The following is a 24,868-nucleotide window of genomic DNA, read 5'->3' as shown; positions in this document are numbered from 1 at the left end:
CCAAACAGAAGCGAAGAGGAGATCGTTTTTGCGCCGTTTAGTCGACTTGGTCAAACAGGAAACATGAAGAAGTCGGTTTTCATCTGACTGTGGTACTGAGCCTGTCGAGTCACGGTTACTTCTGCAACATATGTACCGATTCGAGCATACCGCGACACCAGTCTGTCCGGAATGCAGAGGGACAGTATGAAACCTACAACACGGGGTCTTCGATTACCGTCCCTGAGTGTGAACAACATAGTAAATTAATTATGTCAAGAGGAGATCACCTGGAATGTCGTGAATACCGTTATAGCACAGGTTGCAGCTGCAGAATGGAGAATTTGACCAACGAACTACCAATGCCAGTAAGCACATCTCGACAGACGCATCGGAGGCGGAGAGACAAGTACATCGGAACAGCACCATGCTTGGATAGAAACCCTGCGAGGGTGGCTGTGAAACAATAGATGTTCTGTTAGTCGCCATCTCTAGATCGGTCCACTTGTTGATAAGTAACGATGAAGAGCAAAAGCACATCCTCCTCCCGAAGTAATTCTTACCTGTAGTTCCGGGATAGTGGGAAATGAACGAAGAAAGTAAGGAGTTTTCCTTAGTGGTTAGGAGCCGTTTAGATATTACGTTACGCGGCAGGGAGTGGGGGTTTCTTTAACTTCTGTTAGAAATTCTTATGCAGAATTTTTGGGGAGGGGGATAATGTTACGCCAGAAAACATGTATTTTTACGAACGCCTGGGACCAAAACATCATTTATAGAAAGGTGCATCCAACTTACAGCGCAAATTGAAAACGACAACCAAATTTAAAAGTTCAATTTTGGTGTTTGGAAAGCCAATTATAATCAAACAATTTTAATGTGTGCCTTGGAGTTGTATCTTTCATTTGTAGAAAGGTTCAATTGGAGAAAATCGTGTTGAAGCGAGCTATGAGTTCCATTCCCACTTACCCCGTATTCCCGCTTGGCCCGATGTACCTTAATATATTTAAAATTACCCACAACATAATTAACCGGCGTTTGTGAGCTGAATTTACATAGGTTACTGTACGGCAATCATCGACAAAACGATCGAGCATACCATACCAAGTGACCAACTAGCATTGAAAATGGCACTAAAATAGCAATATATATGAGCATATATAACAAGTATATAATGCTAACGTGTCAGACTTTTTGCATTATAGTCGTTTGTAATGCTGTACAACAGCCAATTCTGGCCAGTAGCTAAACACTGAAGTCGATTTTTACGCGGTATTTTTTACGTGACTATTTTTACGTGAATTTCGGAATTTACACGGATGTGCTCAATTAGTTTATTTTTCGCGTACTGTTGAAATCCACAGTTTTTTACGCGATTTTTTTGTTTTTTTTTTTTGCGCGAATTTTGGAATTTCCTTAAGGTGAAACGGTACTGAATCCCAACATGGCCGAATCGATGGCATTCATATCCTCACCCCTTGGATTTCCGCCCCTCATCCACCGATGCAACCGGAACATGTTTGGTCCAAAATAACTATCTGAATAATATAACTAACCTTTGGATATTAGTTTCACGCAGCGTGCAAGGTCACAATGTTGTAAAATATCCTATTTTCAGGCTTCCTATCATGAGGTTTTTCGACAATTATAACTTTATTATGTCGAATCGACGAGCACAAGCCCGATTGCACTAACGACTTTCATAGAATAATTCTGAATCAATGAACACTGCAGCTAATCCGAAAAATGCTTCACGACTTGTGCGACACTATAGCGTTTCACTTCACGATACTTTAGACGCAAAAAAATTAGTATTTATCTTAAATTATACGTTCGTGTCGCGCAGTCCAAATGCCACTCGAAACTTCTGGTACTGTTTTTTTTACTGTTGATCGTTTCTATGTCAACGTCGGCCTATTTACAGTGCTGTAAGTACAAACATGAGAAACAGCATAACAAGATTTTTGTTGCATGCATTGAACAGAAGTTTTTTTATTTCCTCAGCGGCAATTAAAATAAAGAATGCTTGACTTTTTATTATTTGTTAACAGTTGTAATTGCAATGATTTTGATGCTTAACTGTAGCTTTTAAACTTATCCATTATACAAATTATCGATACGACCGTGTTTTTGGCTACCCTTATTGTACCGAATGAGCTTAGAAAAGGTAAACATAATAAGAACGATTATCGTAGAAATAAGTATTGCACTTGTCGCAAAATGAAAAATGCTTCTGCCAACAGAAAGAAAAAAGTATCTTTAGAGTTGGAAAGAGCTATACTGTTAAAAAGAGTGGTGTAATCCTAAAACAGAGGAGCCAGCTGAGATGGTTTTTATGCATCGAACTGTCACTGCGAACCGGGCTAGCTTGATTGAATAAAACAGGGGAATTATTTATTTGCGATGAAATTTCAAACCCCTCGCAAATCCGAGCATGCCAATCTGCACAAAATATAAGAAGAAGAAGAAGGAAACGAAAACAATCAATCTGTCACTGAGCCGGCTTCTCTCTCTCAGGTGTAAGCCACTTGTTTTTTTATAAATATAAATAGGGTTTCTTGAGGTTGCGTTAGCCTGCTAATAGCTAATAGCAGGCTGCTATTATGCCACTTTTAGTTTAACTGTGGTAAGAAAATCCTAATTTGTATCAATATGTGAATTGATCATATCCACCTCATGACCATCAGTTTGACAGTACTGATTTATGTGTATGCTTTAATATGTAATTACCACACCATGTGAATTGTGTCGATCAATACATTGATAGATTGTTTTGTTTGTTTTTTTGTTTGATTGTTTTGGATTCAGTACCGTGTCACCTTAATTTTGATTTACGCGGAACGTGTTCTTCGTGTGAAAAGCAATTTGAGTGTATTTGTTTTGTTCTGCTGTCTTGTCTCTGCTGCAGTTGATAATTTTTTTCTGTCAACTTAGAGTTTTGCGTTGAAACAAAGCTGCGAAACGACGTCTATGCTATCGCTAGAGTCCCAGTGTTTTTGTTTAATGTGCCAAGTGGCCATCTCGCTGTAGGCAAAATATTACCCTATATGAGTTGCGAGTAGACATTGGCAACTTATCGGAATAATCGGAATAAGAACTACCAGACATCTGTAGAGATATTTATGGCACAATTGATGTTACACTCAAGTCTTTTTTTACACAGTTTGTTTTTTTCGATTACTCGAAAACGGTGCAGCTAAGGAACTATTTACAATCTACGTGAGGAATGTCGAGCTACTCCCAAATGTATTGAGAAATAAATGAATGGTCTCTAAGTTACCCCGTTCTTAATACTCAAAAAACTAAACCGTGTAAAAAAAGTACTTGAGTGTACTCATTTCAATAAATTAACATCTTTCAAATCTGTTATTTTCTCGTTTAGGGTGATGTTGAATGCATTTTAACATATGTTTGTGGTTTGTAGCGCGCGCGCTGAACTGGTAGGCAACAGTATTTGGATTAAACCTAAAATACAACGAAGGTCATTATCATTATATTGTTTAGTTATGCAAAATTCTAAGCTATTTTTTTAACTGCTATTTTCTTGAATAAGAGAAGCTACAAGCTGTGAGCTACAAGCTACAAGAAGAAATCTAAAAAAGGGAGAGACAGAAAATAGCATAAATAGGTGTAGAAACGAGAGAACAGCATAATAGCATAAAAAATGGTATAGAAAAAGGATGTGAAACAGTTAAAAAATAAAGAAACAAGAGAAAAGAGCGAAAACGAGACATAAAAGAAAGAAGAGGCGTGAAAGTAAAGAGGAAAAGAATATAAAGTATCAGAAAATGAAAGAAGAGAGAAGCGAGTAGCTACAAGATAAAGCAGATAAGATGAGTACAGTAAAGTAAGATCAGATGAAAGGAAGTAGAATAGAAACAATAAGGGAAAATATAGGGAATAAGCTAGTGCTGTTACTGCTGAGGACTATTCTTATAAAATTCTAATTCTGGGTCCCTTCTGTGTTACCAATGGCACTGTGGCAGGTGGCACTAATCGTTTAAATAAGTGTGAAGTGCTCGTTTTTACACGTTTGTTTCTGGTAAATATATTCAGATACGCTAAAAAGGAATTGTACCCCATTAGCCATACGAACGATAAGCATGCGGACGTTAGGTATAAAGGACGTTAGGCATAAATACGTTAGATATAATGGTTGGTAGGCATAATAGACAATAGACATAATGTATGGTAGGCATAACGGACTTTGGGCAATCTACCATGAACTTGCAAGTGGTCTAATTGACTCAGTTTGAAAATGCAATGTATATAGGGTGAGTTAAATTACATGCGAATGGCCGAAAATCAATTGGATGAAATAACAAATGGTGGTAGCAGATCTAATGGCTGAATCACGAATGGCCGAATGTCATTGAAAATATTCGCGGCCTTCGACCTGCTGAAACGTTGGATATGTTTGTTTGCTTGTTTGTTTATATTTGAGACCTTTTAACCATATATGGTCATTCAGGTCTGAAACGTTGGATATACAGGGTGTTAAGTAGGTAGGATCATATTTGACGAAAAATCTCAATCGTTACAGAGTTATTGAACAATTCTAGTTTTCGGTTCTGTTTACCTTAAACTAGTTCTGATACAAAAACCATGCTAGCTAGCTCAATTCTGTTACTTTCATTCGAAAGCTGAGAAAATTTTGTACTGAAAATTGAATTTTGTACTGAACCGCCTACTTAATGAGATTTAGTGACTTTTTAGAAGCAAAACGCTATGAAATAAGTGTTTCTCAAGGCGTTTTTATCGAATTTCTCCTAAAAATGTGTGATAATTGCTAATTGCTGTTATTCACCAATTTAAAGCTCTAGTACCGTTCTACAATTCGTTCTTTGACGTAAAACGTCTATTGTTTTCAGTTTCGTTGCAATTTCATTTTTAACGTATAATTTTGAGTGTTGAATTAGTATCTGAAAATTGCACGAACTCATACATCACTCATAGCACACTAGATCAACGCGTGCGACGGACACTGTTAGACGCATTTTATTTATCGCACATTTTTAAAAGAAATTCGATAAAAACGTCTTGAGAAATCCTTATTTCATAGCGTTTTGCTTCTAAAAAGTTAGCCCAATCCGGCCAGAAGATCGTAGGACAGTTGCGAGACTTCAGAAAAGGAAGAAGTCGCTTTTGGAGACACTCTTTCAAATACACCTGTCTGTTCATGATATCTGTGGTCACGAAAGATGTACAGCCCGGACTCGATTATCCGGGTGTTGATTTTTATTTTCAGTCCGGATAATCGAATCACCCGGATAACCGAATCATTATTTTTGGAACAAAATTTTGTTGGTATGTCAAGTTTTTTGACTTTTAGGTATCATGAATGTTTTCTTTATTACTAGCTGACCCGACAAACTTCGTATTGCCACAAATTAAACTGTGTTGTACATAAATCGTGAATCTCGGATGACCTTTCTCACAATCTTGAGTTTTGCAAGTTTCTGGGGAGTTCATGGGTGTTTTAATTTACTAATTTTCCTCACAGTAAAGTAGAAAACAACTTCCCCCATTGCTTAGCCTGATAAAATAAAGCGGATAGCATTTAAATCTTCGCTATCATTACAAACCATTTCGCCGAATACCATTTTGCGGAACACCAATTCCCGGTTGACCGTAACGCGGAATATAGAATTTCGCAGAATACCATTTCGCGAAAAACCTTACGCGGGATGTACCATTTCACGGAAAATCTTTTCGTAGAAAGTACCATTTCGCAGGAGTGACCCAACTGAAGGAAAGTAATAGAGGTCAGTAGATCTAGGAAAATAAATAAACCTAGATAGAGGCTATCTCTACGGGGGGCTGTCTCCCCGCAGTGGCCGGCGAATCCGACGGTTGGTCGCCGGCAACACTCGCGGCCTGTGGCCGTCTCGCGCTGAATCATCTAATGTTACTATTGATAGTTTTTGGTGGTCTTGTTATTGATTAATGTTGTATGAAAAAGTCTAAAATTTCTCGAGTTCGATTAGTTTTTGAGCTACGCAAAAATTTCTGTTTTATTTGTATGATAGTCCTTATCCCCCTACCACAGGGGTGAGGGATCTCTAACCATCATTAAAAAAATTCCTGCCTCCAAACCCCCCAGATGCCAAATTTGGTTACATTTGCTTGATTACTTTTCGAGGTATGAGGAAATTTGTATTTCATTTGTATAGGAGCCCCCACCTAAAAAGAAAGAAGGGTCCTAATTCATCATAGAAAAAATTCAAGCCTCCAAAAACACCCACATGCCAAATATGGTTCCATTTGATTAATTAATTCTCGAGTTATGAGGAAATTTGTATTTTATTTGTATAGGAGCCCCCCCTCCTAAAGTAGAGAAAGGTTTTAATTCACCATAGAAAAATTCTTGTCTCCAAAAACACCCACATGTCAAATTTGGTTCCATTTGCTTGATTAGTTCTCGAGTTATGAGGAAATTTGTATTTCATTTGTATGGGAGCCCCCCCCTCCTAAAAAGGTAAGGAGTCCTAATTCATCATAGAAAAAATTTTTGCCTTCAAAAACACCCACATGCCAGATATGGTTCCATTTGATTAATTAATTTTCGAGTTATGAGGAAATTTGTAGTTCATTTGTATAGGAGCCCCCCCCCCCTCCTAAAGTGAGGAGGGGTCTCAACTCGCCATAGAAAAAATTCTTTCAATATTTAGTGTTATAAATGATTTTTTTTATTATTGATCAATCTCCCCTAAAGTCATAAGATACCTTTTTTGCAAAATTTTTTGATTAATGATTACGATAATGATGCTGATGGTGATCATGATGATAATGTTGATTTTTAAGTAAAAAAATTGATTTCATTATCTATCACAGGATTTATTTTTGTTTTGTTAGCCGATAAAAGGGATATAAGAAAGGAATTTTGTAGCTTTAGGGAGGTGAATCAATACTTGTCAAGTAAAAATCATCATGTAGTATGAAAACTATAACATTAAGGTTTAAAATAAATCATCGAAAAAAAATATTTTTATTTCACCCGGATAATCGAATCCCCGGATAATCGAATTCCCGGTTAATCGAATCCCCGGATAATCGAGTCCGGCCTGTACATACTTCGCTTGCCGCATGAACATATTGCTTAGCGAATCAAGAATTTCTAGCTAACTTAGACATTTTTTGATTTTGGAGGTTCTCTTGAACGTTAAATTTATCCTGAGCAGTGAAATACTGGTTCCCCGGATTCTGGGTTGAAGTCCGCTTTTACGTAGGTTTCGTCGTCCGTAAGCAGCATTGTGGTTTCGTCAGTTTTTTAACGTAAAATTTCCGGGTACTTTTCGCGACCGTATTCTGTTGGGGCCGTCTGGACCTTATACCTATGTAATCCACCTCGAGTTTTGGCCTTCTGCACGAAACTTTTGCTCCGAAACAGTGTTTTTTACCACTTTTCGAACGAAGGAGTTCGGTTTCCCATCGAAGGCCCCAACTACGCTTAATTAACGCTAAATCAATTAATTTTACCCAACGGTTTCAAAGTTAGAGCAATTTGAGTGTGTTGCAATTTTACCGTGGACACCCTTTATGCCAATGTTTTTATGGCAAACGACGTTATGTAAACCAGCATTTAGTCAAACCAATTTGTTTTAAATGGACGGCCCCAGTTCTCATTGTATTGTGACACAGAGATGATTGACTCAAGATCGTATTCGTAGAAAAGTGAAATTTTGTAAATTATGCCTAACATTGTCATTATCCTTATTGTCCCTTATGCCTAACATCGCGCACCCGGTAAAAAGTGCGAATGTAATTAAATTTACAAATCAATTAGGTCGTATGAACGAAACAGTTTGCTTCGCATATCCTTTCTAAAAAAAGCTTCATTTTCTTTAAAACAATGAGTGTACGGGGAATTACAGAATAATCGGAAAATTTAACACTTTGGGGCCATTACCCAGTAAACAATTTGGTTTGTATAATTCGGTTGCAACTGAGAGATCCGAAACCACGAAATTCACACCACATAAGAACAAATAAGTACCAAAGTGGAGGCAATATACGTGCAAAAAATTTGGTAATTCTATCTTGCATTCTATACCACAATTTTTGGAACACGCAACTTAATAATCCTCAATATACGATTGAGTTATAACTAAATGTTGCAATCATCTATACTGCTTTACAATTCACAGCCATAAGTTGTATATGACGACACGCACGACCGCAAAACAACTTATTGTACACTTCGCCTTGACATACTCCAATCATTATGCAATTTCAATGTAAAATTAACATGCATACGACACAATGTGCACTTTCTATTACGATCTGGTGTTATCTGGGCAGGCACTTACGCGGATTACATAAAAAAAATGTAATTTCTCCATTGTTTTGTTGATTACTATTTGATGATGATGATGATGATCATCAAAGTTAGATGATGTAGCTGTGGTTGCCAATTGTCTGGAAAGTACTAAAAATTGTCTAGGAAAAAATCCTTTCATCACCGATCGATTTTTCGTCCAAATGGATTCATGCTCTCACATTCAATTATGTTTTGCTTGTATTGTTTTCAGTTTTCAGTGATCTCATTATTGGCGAAAAGCTCCGAAGAGAACTTCGGAGTGAAATTTTTGCATCATATTCGTGTTTATGGAGTGATTACGAAGGCAAAACACGATAGAAAGTGACATCGAATTTCTCCCCAGATCGCCACTAGTAGCCACTGAGCAGTGCACTGCACTGCACCACTGCACTGGTAGTGTGGGAAATGCAATTTACTTTCCTATTTGTAGACTATTTTATGACAATTGACGCATTGGTCATTTTATAAGAGATCGGTTTTTATGCTCCCCTTCAAATAGAAAGTCCGATCACTGCTACATACAACTACTGTGAGTAGCTGTACTGGTTCGAGCTTTTTTTTTGCATAAATACCTAGTTAATGTTGCATTGCAAATGAATGTGGCATCGGTTTACTACTTAGCGATTAAAAAAACGCCATAAAACTACGGCTCACAAAAGTATTACGCATCTTCGCCCTACATCTCCTGTTTCTATTGTGATTGAAACAACTTTGCTAAGATTGAAAAATTGCCTCATTTTTTCCACAGTTTATGTTTACTGGGTTACCTGATGACAAGCTAGTATTTATGTAAGATTAATTCAAAAGTCCTATGTGAAAGGACGAAACGTTGAAACATTTTCGCGATTCAATAATAGTGGCATCATTTATTTGTGATGCTATGCATTTATTGGAGCTTTAAGATAATAATGCTTCATTTCATACCTTTTCTTCCATTCAGCTGAAGGCCTTCTACGTTGACTTACTGGTACCGCTGGAGACCAACCTGGAGAAGGACACCAAGGTGGTGCAGTTCGAGCAGAAGCGCTTCCTGCAGCAGCATAAGCTGCGCTCGGATAGCTACAGCAAGGCGGCGGCCACCATGAAAAAGTATCGCAAGAAAAGTACTTCCAAGAGCTCACCGAAGGATGCCGAGAAGGAAATTAAGAGCATCCAGACGTTCGAGGAGGAGAAACACAAGCTGGACCAGTTCTGCGAGATGAGCTTGAAAAATGCCATGACTCAGGAACGGCGCCGGTATGGGTTCGTGCTGGAGCGGCAGTGTTCGCTGGCCAAGCACTGGATGGCCTATCACCACTCGGGACATTTGATCATTGAAAAATCGCTGGAAAATTGGAACGAAATTGCTGCCACACGTGAGTTTTTGCCGTCAAATGTGGAGAACATGTTTATCTCCCGGCAGCTGAAGGATATCGAGGATGATGACGACGATGCGCATTCAATTGCTTCGCAATTGCGCAAGACCCGCTCGATTGATGCGTCGTGTTTGGATATGCGCTCGCTGGGTGACGTCGTGAACAGTTCGATGATGCAAATGCCGAGGGCCAAATCGGAGTTCAATCTGAACAACAGCAGCAGCACCAGCGCTAGCACTCTGGTCGGTACGATGAGCAACTCGGTCGGCCCGGGAGGACACCACGGGGTGATGAGCTCGACCATGAAGAGCGCCGACGGATCGCAGTGGGAACGGCCAACCGTGAAGGCACTGTATGCGTATCTGTCCTCCGGGGAGAATCAGCTGAGCTTCCTGGAAGGGGACCGAATCGCACTGGTCGGAGACCGTGCCAAGGGCTGGCAGTTTGGGGAGAATTTGCGAACGCAAAAGTTTGGCTGGTTCCCAATTGCCTACGCCGAAAGCGAGAGAGAGGAAAAGGAGAGGTTTGTTGAGTTTTATTGTCTATTAATGTGATTAATTTGACGATTGTTAATTGTTTTTCTAGCATCAACGAGTGGGTGAAAGCCCCACCGAGCGAGATCGAGGTGGACAACACGCCGGATTCGTCGCTGGACAGTACCCTCGTGGATGAGCATATGTCGAAGGGTAATAACAGCTCGTACCATGAGGACGCTTCGCCAACGCGAATGTTCGGTGACACCATCCAGTATCGACAGTCGAAGCAATTTCGCCGCCTATCGCGCGGTGAAAAACCTCCAAAACCCGGTCCTCCACCGCAACTGCCGGCACCGGTTCCAACACCAGTCGTGCCTAACTATAGCAAACCACCCGGCATTCCACAGTCCAACAGCTTCTCCTCGTCCGGAGGGGCTCCGCAGATCGAAAAGCGAAAGACCACTTCGGCTACGATGAATTTCAACAAATCGGTAAGTCTAGAAGGTATGTTTTTGGAAAAAATTGAAACCTAATTAAAACGATCGTTGCAGCAACCGTCGAGCAAGCCGAAGCAAGTGCCCCGCAACGGAATTGCCAGTGCCTCACTGCACAGCAGTAACGATAGTGGATTCTCGAATGAGCCACAGCCCCAACCGGAGCCGGATCTATACTCCGATGAGGAAGCGGTAGCTCGGATTCCGATTCGGTAAGTTTCATGGCTTTAACCTAAGTTAATGAACTGGTAGTTTGCAGTAACTAAAAACAGTCTAAACTCGCTTGGTGGTTGCGACTAACGAATGACAATCTTTATTAAACAAATTAAACTCATAGCATTGGCAGAGCAAAACCTGCTCTACATCTCGCCCTCTTAAAGTGCGTTAGCCGTCTTGGAAGTTTTGATTCACGCATGGCTTCGGAGTTGGTATGGATGATGTTTCGGTGTCTGCTTCTTCAATAATCTTCAACAGGACTCGAGCTAGACGTACCTTCACGCAGGTGCCATTGTAGATTGAACCTCATCGAGTAGGTAATTTCTGCGTTTCTCCCTCAGAAGTGTCACAATCGTATCGAGGACGCATTTGGTTGGCATGCGACTTAACTAGACCTTCGATGGTTCTGCTGTATCCAGCGCAACGATGTAGTTTACGGAATACTTCCACGCAAGACGGTCTTCTAAGGAGCGCTTTAGGACATGTTGACTCCAGGGTATTGGGGTTTGAAGTAAAGCGGTATACCGTAAGGAATATGTGCAAATGCTCGAGTCTAGGGAAACCTTCTCCATAGCTCCGTTTCTTCAGATCGCGATTGAGGACACGCCGTTCGGGTTGGCCGTAGGACTGCAGGTGGAGATGGGTGATGCTACTTGCACGACAAAACCTGAGCTGGAACCGCTCTCTGATGAATTGCGTTCCGTTGTCCGAGACCAATGACTCCGGGTTGCCAAAACTGCAAAACACGTCTTACGAAGCATGTTCATCGTTGCAGTGGTGTTGCTGGATCAAGTGTAGAACATTTCAGGCCACCTGAAAAATCATCCACGATGACGAAATAGTAATATCCATCAATAGGGACAACGTAGTCATTATGAACATGTTGCCACGGGTGGACTAGAAGAGGCCACGACTCCAGGTTTGCTTTCGTTGGAGACTTCGCTGCTTCAGCACACGCCTGGCAGAGCACTGTCCAACAAACTGCGCCACATCGTCGTCGACATTGGACCAGTAGATGTAACTGGGCGTCAGAGATTTCATATGGTCCATCCCAGGGTGTCCACGCACGTTGCAGTTGACGAATAACGCTTGCAAAACTACGACGGTACGATGATTCGATCGCCGAAAACACCGCATTCGTCGACAACTTGAAGGCATTTCGTCTGACGAAGAATTTCTTGACATCAGGGTCGGCAATCTGCTTCGCATTTGATGGCCAACCGTTGTTGGTGAAATTGACCACTAGCTGCAGAACTACAGAACCTTTTTCGTTTCAGTCACGATCATCTAGCGCGTAACTAGTAGATTGCTGATGGTGTCGTCGAGAACCGCTGTCGCTTCAGATTTAACGTGAAAGTCATATTTATCCGTTGGAACATGTTGAATGTCAAAATCGTACAACACAAGTGTCAGGGCCCAACGCTGGTTTAAACTGAAATGCCTTTCCTTGAGCCGAAAATCTTGAACAGTGGTTGGTGATCGGCTTACAGGAGAAAATGGCGTCCATGTAGCATCTTGTGAAAGCGGGTAACAGTGAATATCAGGGCCACTCCTTCTCTACTTGTCCGTACTTCATCTTCGTAGGCATCAGTGAGCAAGGGGCGCGAGCGATTGCCTTTACGTCACCGATTAGGAAACGATGCATGATGACCGCATCTGCTGCTAGGATGGTTTCCAGCTCTTAAACTGCTCGAATGACTTGTGACAGTCTTTGATCCAGCACCAACGAACGTGCTTCTTGTGCAGATTATCCAGGGTAGCCCTCGGTTTCAACTTAACGAATCTGCCATAGTAGTTGACAGCATCCAGTTAGGAACGAAGCTGCTTGACATCCTTCGGAGGCTGCATGCTTTAGGGCCATGTCGAATACCGTCCTTGTTCACGATGTGTCCCAGGAACTCGATCTGAGGGAGCGCAAAACGATATTTTTCGTAGCGTAAGTGAAAACCATACTTATGCACACTTTTGAGAATAGCATAGAGATCGTGTCCCTGCCTGGTGTGACCAGCCTTGAGGATGTCTTCCAAGTATGGCTTGACTCTAGGAATGTCGGTCACCATCATTGGCGTGCCCAGACATAAACAAAAGGTGAGGCACGCGGCATTTTAGAAGAATGTTTTGGTCTGGTAAGATGAAGTAATGCTAGGATGGCGAATCTATTATTCGCGGAAGGCGAATGTATCACAAAAATACCGGCCGATTAGGTTGAAAACTTTCAACATTCGGATGCAATTAGATTTAAAATCAAATTTGAAATTGGACTAAGAATTAGACTTGGATCTGGGTTAGAAATTAGAATTAAAGTTGGACTAGAAACTTTGACATAGTACATTAACTTAGACTTGAATTTGAACAAATTTGGGCTTGGAAATTGAACTCAAAAATTGGAATAGAAATTGGACTTAAATTTAGAGTTATATGGACTGGAAGTTTTACTTTAAATCAGACAAGAAACCACACTTAAAACGGAATTTGAAATCTTTGTTTCAAATTGGAAATTTTTGTTTTTTTATATTATAGTCACTTTAACACTTTTAGGTCATTCGTGACTTCTGTGGGGTGGGGATTTGAACCCGGGTTCTCGGCATGAGAGGCGTGAATGCTAACCACTACGCAGGGATTGACCCCCTGAAATTGGAAATGGAATTTAAATCAAGCTCAAATTTGAACTTTAAACTGGAATTGGACTTGAAATTTGATATAAATTAGATTTAAATTGGATTTGATACGAAATTACACACCAAGGTTTACTTTAAACTAGAATTGACATTTTTCGACTTACTCTTTCACATGTTTTACCTCTTTTTTATTCCGTTTTAGTTTTATTTTCGAGTCCAGTTTTTCCACATTTCCTTTCGTTTTCTCTTCTTCTGTGACAGTTTTTTGGTGTTTTGCTTTCGTTTGCCTTCCATTTTTTTTTTCTTTTTAACTCTCATTATCCTATTTTCTGACTTATGCTTTCCGCTTCAAGTTTTGTTTTTCTTCGTTTCCTGTTCCATTTTCTCTTATCTTTAGTCCTTACGTTTTTCCTTATGTTTTTCACTCGTATTTTATTTCTCCCCCATTTTTCGACTTTTCTCTTTTTTCCCTCTTTTTCGTTTCTGATTTTTATGTTTTTCTATTCTATTCTATTTCCATTTTTTTATCCCTTTTCCTTCCCGTTTTTCGTGTTTCCTCTTTTGGGTCCCCCAAGTTTTTCCATCTTTTCTGTCATGTTATTTCTATGTTTGGCTCTCTTTTTTACCCTTTTCTCACTGGTTTCCCTCTTTATTTCCGGTTCATATTTTTCTCTTCCTTTTTATTTTTTTTTTAATCGCTTTTCCTTGTTTTCTTTTCCTTCTTTTCCAGTCTCATTTTCACATTTTTGTCCCATCTTTCTAATTTTATATGCCCTTTCTAGTCTCGTTTTTTCTCTTTTTTTCTCGTTTTTCTTTTTTCCCGCTGTTTCCTTTTTCTTTGTTACTTTTTCCTGTCCCAATTTTCGCCATTTTCCTGAGTTCAGATTTTCCTCTGTTCCATTTTACGTTTATTTTCTTCGGTTTTTCCTCGTTTTCAGGGTTAGTTTTTCCTCTTTTTCTGTCTCGTTTATTGTTATTTTCTGTTCCATTTCTACTCTTTGGCTTACCTCTTTCTTCGCTTTTTGATTCCCTTTCTATCCCTGTTTTCGTTTTCGTCTGTTCCGTTCTTGCTACTATGTCCTGCTTTTCCTCCTTTGCTGTCGCATTTTGTTTTTCTTTTCCGTATATCCTTTTTTTTCTTCCATTTTCGTTTTTTCTTCTTTTTTCCCTCTTTTCCTTCCTTGTTTTTCCATTTTCCTGCTCCTGGGAATTCTTCATTTTCTTTTCCTCTTTCTATCCCGTTTTTTCCCTTTTTTTATCCTTTTATGTCCAGTTTATCCATATGTTCTTCGCTTTTCCTTCTGTTCTGCTGTTTTCTTCTTTTCTCATCCGTTCATTATATTTTTGTGTCCACTCTCCTCATGTTTTATCTTATTCTCCTTCGTTTCTCTTCCGTGTGCTTCGTTTCTTTTGTTCTTTTTCAGTCCCATTTGCACGTTTTTGCCCCATCTTTCTTCTTTTATATGCCGTTTGACCTCTTTTCTCGTTTCCTTCGTTCATATTTTCTTTCTCGTTACTCTTCTTTCCCATTTCGTTCTCTCTTATTTTCTGTTCCGTCTTCCCTTTCTAGTCTCGTTTTTTTTCTTTTTTTCCCCGTTGTTTTCTTTTTCTTGCTACTATGTCCTGCTTTTCCTCCTTTACTGTCACGTTCTGTCTTTCTTTTTCGTATATACTTTTTATCTTTCGTTTTTATTTTTTCTTCATTTTCCCTTCTTTTCGTTTCATATTTCTCTATTTTCCTGCTCCTTCTTATTTTCTTCTCCATTTTTTCTATCTCGTTTTTCCGTTTTGGTCCTGTTATTCTCCTTTTCTGTCCAGTTTATCCATAGTTTCTTCGTTTTTCCGTCTGTTCTGCTAGTTTTCTGCTTTTCTCATTCGTTCTTTAACTTTTTCTGTCCAGTCTCGTCATGTTTTGCCTTGTTCTTCTTCTTTTCTCTCCAGGGTTCTTCGTTTTCACTTTATTTATGTCCCATTTTCCCTTCCATTGTCACGTTTCTTCTTTCGTTGTTGTTTCTTACGTGCCGGTTTTCCTCTTTCCTTCGCGCTCTTTTCCATTATTTCTCCTTCTGTCTAGTTTATTTCTTTTTTTTTGGCTTCTTTTTGGAGCGGACCTTGAATCGAAAAACACGCGAGAGAAAAAGAAGAAGAACGAGGCAAAACATGAGAAGACTGGACAGAAAACAATAAACAATCGATGAAAAAAGAAGAAAAATGATAGCAGAACAGAAGAAGCAAACCACAAAGAAAACGAAGAAAATTACGATAAACCAGACAGAAAACTAAAACACGGGACAACATGGGAGAGAACAGGAGAACAAAATAGAACAGGATAAATAGTATTAGCACGAAAATGGAATAATGAGAACAGAGGAAAAGGGAATACCGAACTGAAAATAAACGGAAAAGAAAACAAAACATGATAGAAACGGAGAACAAGCAGGCCATAGTAGCAAGAATGGTATAGACGAAAACAGGTATAGAAAAGAAGTTAAAAAACGAAATACAATACCGAAAAAAGATAAAAAGCGAAAACGAGAAAAAACGGTGCCAAAAAGACGAAAATTGGACCAGAGGAAAATCTGCACTCAAGAAAGGGGTGAAAAACGGGACATCTAGTACGACTTTCGAACGACGATTGTTGGAGCTGCCCAGAACGAGAACTGAACTGGAGAAATGATGCCGTTTTTCTGGAGGCTTCCGAATTCAGCGTCTGCTTAACGGGAAACTAGCAATCATTAACTTTTCGTTCAAGAGCCCGATTTCGGAAGCAGTTTTTGGGCCCAAAAGCTGGATTCTATTCATGAAAATGTAAATACTGCATTCTTCTTGCCAATCTGAACACAGCGAATATATTTTCATGGACAGAATTTTGGTTTCGAACAAAAAAACCGCTTTTGGAATTGGCAGAATTGATGACGACCAATTTCACCTTAAGTCAGTGCAGTGTCGTTTTGGACAGTAGATAGGAAGTGTGTCGGGCTGCAGGTACAGCTTCACGTGCGCCTTCGTGCACTTACACAGCGTGCTTTGAAAAACTAACCGGGATTTGGTGCTTGAAATGGTTGATAAACCGATCTTGCATTTGTTGGATGGCGTTGACGTTGACTAGGCTGCTGATCGGCACTGACCACAGATGGAAAAGATTCATAATCTCGATTCCCAATACGTTGAGTTCAGCGTAGTCCGGGATGAAGATGCGACCAGTTTTGGTGACGTCACCGATGGTGATCTTGGTCTGTAACTCGAAACTCAGAAGTTGTGACTACAGAATCTATCGTCGGTTCACTGAGTGGCTGTCCGGTGCTGAACCCTGAACCATGTTTTGTTCGAAATGATGATGATGTCGGACGCCGAGTCATGTTGAAGCTTTACTGTTACACCATTGAACCTAGGACAGGACATGACATGTGACTTCTTCGTCTTCTTGTTTTTGTTTTGGCGATTCCCTTTCAAAATTTACTACGGCAAGCGAAAAGTGTTTCCAAGAATACAGCTGCAGTTTATGATAGAAGCCACTTGTCCTAGTTGATCACTAATTACACAAAAATAGACCCAATCTGATCGAATAATACTTACATTTCGATTTAGTTTGTTTTATGTTAACACGTCACGATAAACAAACTCTTAAAAACCTAGTAACGTGATAAACTTGATTGTTTCAGGATTTGCTGTGGTTTCCAGCAACACTTTTGCGCTTCCCTTGTGAATTTTTGTTTCTACAGTTGCACGCATGAAATCAGCCAATCAGGAAGCTGGCTCTTTTTTGACAGCAAATTGGCTCTTTTGCGATACAATGTGTCATGTCCTGTCCTAGCATTAAACATAACCGGAACGAAATTCCGCTTGTTTCGGATCTAGCAAACCGTGAAAAAGCTACTCGTTTGGTTCTCTTTGGATTTTAATAGCTTCAATGGGCCGGGTTTGCTGCTGGAACAATATCTCTGAAGCATCTGGAGCAGGTGGGTGAAGCTAACGGACACTCACAGACATAATGCTGGCCACCGCAATTCCAAACCAGGGTGTTTTGGGCACTTTTGGCTCTTTTTCGTGGCAGGATTCTTGTAGTTGCGGGAAACAATGTTGACGTGTGTGTTAATTTGCTCTCCACCATTAGTGTGTCCTACTGGAGGTTGGCCACGCACAGACCTTCTTCCACAAGGTTCACCTGAGTCCCGTGTTACTGCGTTTTTATCAATCTGGCTCGAATGTCTGCATCATGTTATTGGAGTCCACAGACGAAACGGATCTCACGGTATCCTAAGCAATCTCACTCAGACGGTAGCATCCGGGATTTTGCCCTCCTTCATGAAAACGTCCTCGTATCTCGCATACCAACCGGAGAAAAAAACTCATGCGTCCGGATCGTATTTAAAACGGTTCTCCAGATTCTGAGATGCTGGTTCCAGGATCTGAGCTCCTGCTGCTTCGCGGTAAGCTTGCTGAGCTGCAGAATCGCGTTCTTCAGATCCGTATCAGCCATTTTCTTCAGGCTGGAACATTCTGCGATTTATAATTTATAATATTATATGCTTCCACATTTTTCACTTGTCGCCGATTGTTGTAGCATTAACCTACTAGTACCTATTTTGGAGTAACTGAAACAGTCTATCTTGCTTTGTGATTGACTAAGAAATGACAATCTCTATTGAACAAATTAAACTCATAGCAATAACAGAGCAAGGCCTATTACGGGAAATGAATTTTACAGGAGGAATATGTCATTGAAAAATTTATCGCGGGCGTGTTTCAAAGTGGTAGCGGACTCTACAATAAGTTTTACTACTTTACCATTAGTGATAACGTCTATTGGATAGGTACTAACAACTAACATCTACTAACCTGAGTGCTTCACTAGTCTTTAGACAAGTTCTAACAAAACGGTAATAGACTAAAAACATATTTTAGACGAGGTCGTCCCATAATCACCCAATTTTTCCATTAATCTTTCAAGCTCCTCCCGCTCGGAGAAGAACCTCTCGTCACCGCACTCAATGGAGCGAGATTTGAGCGATCAGCGTTCACCGCACCGTCGCTACGTTGGATCGAACGGCGACAACGACGATGACGACATCTACGGTACCATTGTGCCGTCCCGTCGGCAGCATCCGAACATGCGACAGGCCAACAGCTTCGGAAACATTGCCGACAGCAACAGCGGCACGCTGGAGTATGCCTACCGTTCGCGTACGCGAATGTCCGAAGGTAACAACACCAACCAGAGCGATTCGCAGAAGATTAAGCGAACGAAATCGTTCTGGAAGTTTTCGAAATCGCAGGATCACATCCTGGAGGGGATGGCCATGTGGAAGCACAATGACATCATTCCGACTGGGAAGGAAAAACGCGAGATGGAAAAGAAGGAAGCGACGTTGAAGCGAAACATGCGCAAGAAGGAACAAATGGAAAAGCAGAAGCAGAAGGAAATGATTGCGGCAAAGGAAGTTGAGGAAGCTCGCAAGAAGGAGAATGCCAGGAATGTTGAGAGTGCCACCCTGATGAGGAACCGTGAACGAGAACGAGAGCGAGAACGGGAGCGCGAGCGAGACCGCGATCGGGAACAGGAAATCGAACGGCAGCAGCGAGAGCGTGAGCAGCAACGCGATCGGATGAGAGAACAACAGCAACGACCACACAGTATTGCCGTCGCGGCAGAGCAGGAAAAATTCCCAATTACCAAGTCTGACATCGACAAAAGGATTTCTAAGCTGGACGAAATGAATCAACAGCAATCGAAAAAGGCAAATCAATCCAGACAGGAGCGGCAAGATCGTCAGGAACGGCAGGAACGACAGGAACGACAAGAACGACAGGAACGACAGGACCGTCAAGATCGGCATGAACGCGATCGTCGCCACGATGAATCAGATCGAAAACCATCTAAAGCTAATAAGAATGACTCGAATAACAACCGAAACAACTACAACAACCGATTGGAACACGATGAACAAATATACGGAGACTCGATGCAGGTTATGTCGAAGAGTAAGGAAAAGTACAGAACCAACGAGCGAGAGAGTAGCAAAAACCGGAACAACAACGCGCTGAACAAGTACTACCAGGACCAGCACTTCGATGATTTCGCCATCATTCCCGGGGACTCGATCATGATTCAGGACGCCAGCTTTTACGACGACGACGGCATGATGGACGACATGATGCTGATGAAAACCGTTCGCAGGAAAGAAATACTGAAGCAGTACTACTCGAGTGGAACGGACACCGAGCGGAACTCGTCCAGTTCGGATCCGTACGATTGCATCGTGGTTGACGATCATCTGGTCTCGGCAGCCGACATGATGATGCGAAAGAACCGAGGCGAGAAGGTTCGTGACAACCGCAAGAGCAACGGCGAAGCGAGCCGAATGGATGGGTCCAAGAAGCAGGAGGAAAAAATGACCTTCTCCACCTTCCGTGGGACGGCCGTCGATGAGGATGAAGCTATGATGATGATCGAGGATGAAATGATGGAAGAACCCAGGGAACGTAGATCGAAACTCTCCAAGGCAAACAGTGCCGGACCGATCATGGATTCGATGAAGTACGAGTCGGAGCAGGAAACGAGGATCAGCGCGAAGGTGAACAACAACGGAAACCAGAAACGGAAGTCGACGAAATCTTCGGCGTCCGATGGAAAGGCATACGGTCCCTGGTATGACCTTTGGGGAACGGAATCTACCATGCAAAGTCAGAAATAAAAATTCCAATTTTATTATTTAGATTTAGAAATTGAACACAAGAGCGAATCCCACACCAGACACCAATCCAACCAAATGCATAGTCACAACTCACACACACATAACAATTCAAGCTCATACAATGTACTCCACAATCCCGAGGTTAGACAATCTTTATCGCTGGCGTAAAGATTGAGGTTAATCCCTACAACACACACAGAAAAGTACACGCGTACACTGACAAAAACCCGAATTGAACCATTCCGGAAACTTTTCATCGCAGTCTCAACAAAACAAACAAACGAAAGAAACGTGAAAAATCGTACCACCAACGAACCGGATAGTAGACCTACTGAAAAGTGAAACTCCGAAGTCCAAAAAGTTGAACAAACACACACACACCCTCACTCACTCACAGTCACACAGGAAACAATCTAACAGAGCTCAATTTTTCTTAAAAATAACCATTATAGTAGAACAATATGTTAGAGAATACAGTTTAAGTTTAGTCGATAGCCCTATTGTTATTCGAATGTTGAGTTTAGCGAAAACAGATTTTTATCGTTTGTTCTATTTTTATTTTTATTTTTTATTTGTTTTTAATTTCGTTTTGCAGTCTAATCCAATTAGGAGACAGCCATCGATCGGTTAGAAATCGATTAGCATGAAGTTTTGGTGCTTAGTTCTGTAAGGAAGTAAAAGAAAAACACTTAAAGTTTTAGTCTAAAACCAGTCTACGTTACGCGTACTTCTATTGTACTTCTTCGGTTGAGGTGTTTTCATTTTTGATCGTTAAAAATTGTTTATTTTTATTACACTTATACCTAACTAGCTACTTAATCCCCTCCTCCTCATCAGTTAGTCATCAGTAGTGCACTGTTAAATAATAATAATAATAATAATAATAACGTCCGAACGGGTTGCCCTCCCCAAATGAAATAATACGAAAAAAAATCTAGTTTTTACAATTACCATTAGTGATAATGTAGTTAAAGTAAGCGAAGCTTAAGACATGTCAGTGGTTAGAAGAAAAAAACACTGAGAGAAAAAAATAGCCCGAAAGTGCCAATCGAAAACGAGAAACCGAACCGAGCGGACCCCGAGCCTGTGTGTAGACAATCCGTCGCACACAATAGAATGAAAGATTTCACAGAGTCAAGACACAGGCGGACCCATTTTTGTGCCCTTAGAGTTTTGGTTTCCACGCAGATGTACCGTTTGTAAGTTTGCGAAAGAAAGCGATATTATTTCTACCAGGTCTTTTTTTCTGTTGAAGAACAGTGTACATTACCTTTCGAGTTCTTTCTAACAGATAGGTTTTAGATTTCTTACGTTTGAGTTTTCTCGTATAATTTATGCCCTGTTTATAAGAAAGCAAACAATATTGTAACTACGATTAAGTGGAAATAAAGTTATTTTACTCAACTATTTTTCGATTTACATTTATTTTTTGAAAAACCGGATGAATCTTTACAAACCCCAACACCTTTACAACGCTCAAAACTATTTGTTTAACGATGCTTTGCTCATGTATAAATTTTTCAAGCAGGCAACGTTGAAGACAGTTGAATCTCAGGATCGAAAAAAAACTGTCGTGAAGTTTGTATACCGAATTTGTCTTGTTGGTAAGAAGCTACGATCATCTAAAATGGATGTCAATTCATAGCTCGAAACCGCGGCTTTAGCACCAAGCATGTTAAGTTGCAGGAGGAATATGGAACAATAAAGGACCGAGGAGTGAGACACATTAGAGACTCCTACGGTATTACCGTTTGTTGCCTACACAAGGTTTCTCTACCCCTGGAGTCATCGGGAGGCCAACGTTCCTCGCTCTCAGTTAATCTGTACGAGCTGAAAACTTTAACTAATCAGTTAAAAATGGTTCTCTAGATGACCTTCCGCTGTGTGTTGACTGTGGAATTCCGAATCGACTGTAATATCAATTACACAAAAATGCACACAATTTTTATTGTTGGAAACCAATTTGCTAACCACCCTTCTCACCTAATGCTTTATTGCGATGTTTTTACGTTTTACAATGGCTTGATCTTTTTGGGAGGCGAACCTTCTTACCATAGGATATTTGTTTTTCGATGGATTGGGCCACCTTCTACTCACCCTTTTAAACCTGACGTAGATTGCCTCTGTCTGCCATCCCACAGTCGCTAGCAATGATGTCAAGGTTGTCTGCAAAGGCTACAAGTTTGCTACTTTTAATTAGGATCTCCTTTTTCGATGTCCACTCACCGGATCATACTTTTAATGGCGATGTTAAATAACATGATACAATGCCACAACCTTCTGCGTGATTCGAAAGCACTGGAGAGTGTCCCCGAAATACGCTCGTAGCACATCACTTACTACAGGATAGCTTTCATCAGTTACGTCAGTTTGTCCGGTAAACCGTTCTCGTGCATTGGGGCTATGGCAGATGGCAGCTCTTTGCGCGCGACTGTATCGTATGCGGCCTTAAAATCCACGAAAACACGCTGCGTGGGAACGTGGGCACTCTTAACATTTCAGGAGGATTTGTCGAAGAGTAAAAATTTAATACGTAGTAGCCAAAAATTCTGCTTCAAGTTTTGGGAGAGCACTTTGTAGCAGAATAACGATGGAGGTCTTGAAGAGAATAGATTTCACTCACTGCACAGTCATCCGGCAACCAGCCCACCGTACTCTCCGACATTCGCCAGATTTACTATGGGAATCTCCCACGGGGCAAATCACTTTAAATTTATTAAATATATTTATGCATATTTGCAGACTTTTACCCGGATGCTAAATATATTTACCGGTTGACTGAAGTTTTTGGAGAGTCTTAGTAAAATAGGAAACCTAATATTAAAAAAGAAGAAAACTTATCCAATTTAATTCTACTATGTATGTTTTATTCACGACAGATACGCATTTCGCCTACAACTTGCAGGCTTCCTCAGTGTCTGTATACAGGGAACGGTGGATACGGTTTCCTGGAAACTGTAGATCAGCACGACTTGAGCGAAGTTGTGCGTTTCTCCGTACCTAACTTTGCCTCCGTCTCTTCATCAATTGTAGAACCACCGTTTCAAAAAAATATTAATAACGCGTCCCACGTCCCGCGTAGTATCTTGTAAGTCGCAAGGGCCTGCATAGTGTCGTTGTCCTGTCAGTAAAAACAAGTTTAATTAAAACTTCTCGGTCGGTGGTTTCTACAGTCTACAGGAGGAAGAGGCACAATTTGTGTCTAAAAATAACCCAACCAGATACGTCGCTACCTCAGTAAGGGAGTTGTGCAGTCTCCTTTTGTCCAGCGCCTCTGTGGTTACAAGGTACATGAGTACCAGCATGCCACATGCCCTGGCGCGTGTTGTGGGTTCAAATCCGGTTATAATCTCAGATTATAGCTTGTTTCCACCCATGCACCTTCCAGTATTGGACAATAGGTAGGAATCACAATGACTGCTTGTCAAGCGTAGCTACCAATAACCCCTTCACCATTCCGCTCTTTCCTCTCCATTCCAAAAAATTTGCATTACTTTCCCCTACCGTCCCTTCATCAATTGTAGAACCAACGTTTCAAAAAATATTAATAAATCAATTGAAGCAATAATTCTCAAAATAAATTGTTGCACTAAGTCGATCGCCGAAATTCAAATTGTATACTTTTTGTGATGGACGGTTTTCGGTAGAGATCGCCGATCACAAGCAGCAAACAAAATAAATTGAGAAATTTTCAAATCCGAAACGTGCGAAAACTGTTTTCTTCATTCATCGAATGAATTTTCTTATCACAAAAGTATCCAAAGGTGTTCAATGGCAATTTTTAGCCGACCGATGTACCCCACGAATTTTCCAATTCAACTTATAGTTGGCTAGGATTATTAAGAGCATCATTTTCTATGTACGCTTTTGACTATGACCGTACTTACAGCAAACATAAGCGGAATTATATGACTGCGGTTCTTACTGCCAAATCAATCTTTCCACAGTAGCATATGAGAAAATTTCAAATGCTTTACAAAATGATGAAATTTATGAAAATACCAGTTTCCATGCACTGGGTCGCATTTTCGACGATTTCAGTGTGTTGAGCCAAAAACTTTCCAATTTACTGATAGGTTTCTGGGGCGAAAATGTAACTGTATACAAAGAATTAAGTGATTTATTAATTTCAATTTCTAGAAATTAACGAAAATTCTCTGTAACTGGCGCTTTCACGGTATTAACATTATAATTTGAGACGGGCAAGAAAATCAATAAATTCATCTATTATTATAAGTTGGCCCTAGAAAGGACTGATTGTGTGATTATCATAACTCTCATGCTTTGTACAGCCTGAGAAACTGCGCGCTTAGCCAATTCACCACAATAAACACACAGAGGTTTGAACCCCGCGAAAGGTGATTGTCGAACCTTTGTTGTAATGAACCAAATGGAAAGCTTCAGCAATTTTGTACGCCTTCTTCCAAGTATCTTCTTTGGTGATATATTTTGACCTGTCCTCTTTGCGGCTTTTTCGCTGATGCTGACGGTACTTTGCATCTACCCATTTCACAGAAACTGATAACGCTGCCAGCAGCAAGCCGTGCCATTTAACTTACTTACGTAGCTGCACCTTCTCATTGATTATTGCTCTGAACAGGAGTCGAAAATTCGCGCGACATTACAACATGCGTGCATATGGCAAAAGAGGCAAAGTTAGGTACGCAAAATCGCACAACTCCGCTCAAGTCGTGCTGAGGTTATGCCGCTCGTGCCAA

The 24,868-nt window shown here is 40.6% G+C and overlaps 1 protein-coding gene across 1 annotated transcript in view; it reads left to right on the top strand.

The window, feature by feature from the left end:
- Window positions 1-21,527, top strand: part of LOC128744753 (zinc finger CCCH domain-containing protein 13) — a 273,853-nt gene extending 252,326 nt beyond the window's left edge. Inside the window, exons 7-10 of the mRNA XM_053841966.1 lie at window positions 9,237-10,174; window positions 10,237-10,618; window positions 10,679-10,833; window positions 18,407-21,527. Of these exons, the coding sequence (XP_053697941.1) occupies window positions 9,237-10,174; window positions 10,237-10,618; window positions 10,679-10,833; window positions 18,407-20,150 (3,219 nt within the window). The 3' untranslated portion in view covers window positions 20,151-21,527. The remainder of the gene's footprint in view (window positions 1-9,236; window positions 10,175-10,236; window positions 10,619-10,678; window positions 10,834-18,406) is intronic.
- The last annotated feature ends 3,341 nt before the right edge of the window (window positions 21,528-24,868 follow it).

Source organism: Sabethes cyaneus, chromosome 3 (genome assembly GCF_943734655.1).
Source record: "Sabethes cyaneus chromosome 3, idSabCyanKW18_F2, whole genome shotgun sequence".
Taxonomy (NCBI): domain Eukaryota; kingdom Metazoa; phylum Arthropoda; class Insecta; order Diptera; family Culicidae; genus Sabethes; species Sabethes cyaneus.
Note: the sequence above shows the minus strand (reverse complement) of the source record. Positions and strands in the feature narration are given on the sequence as shown.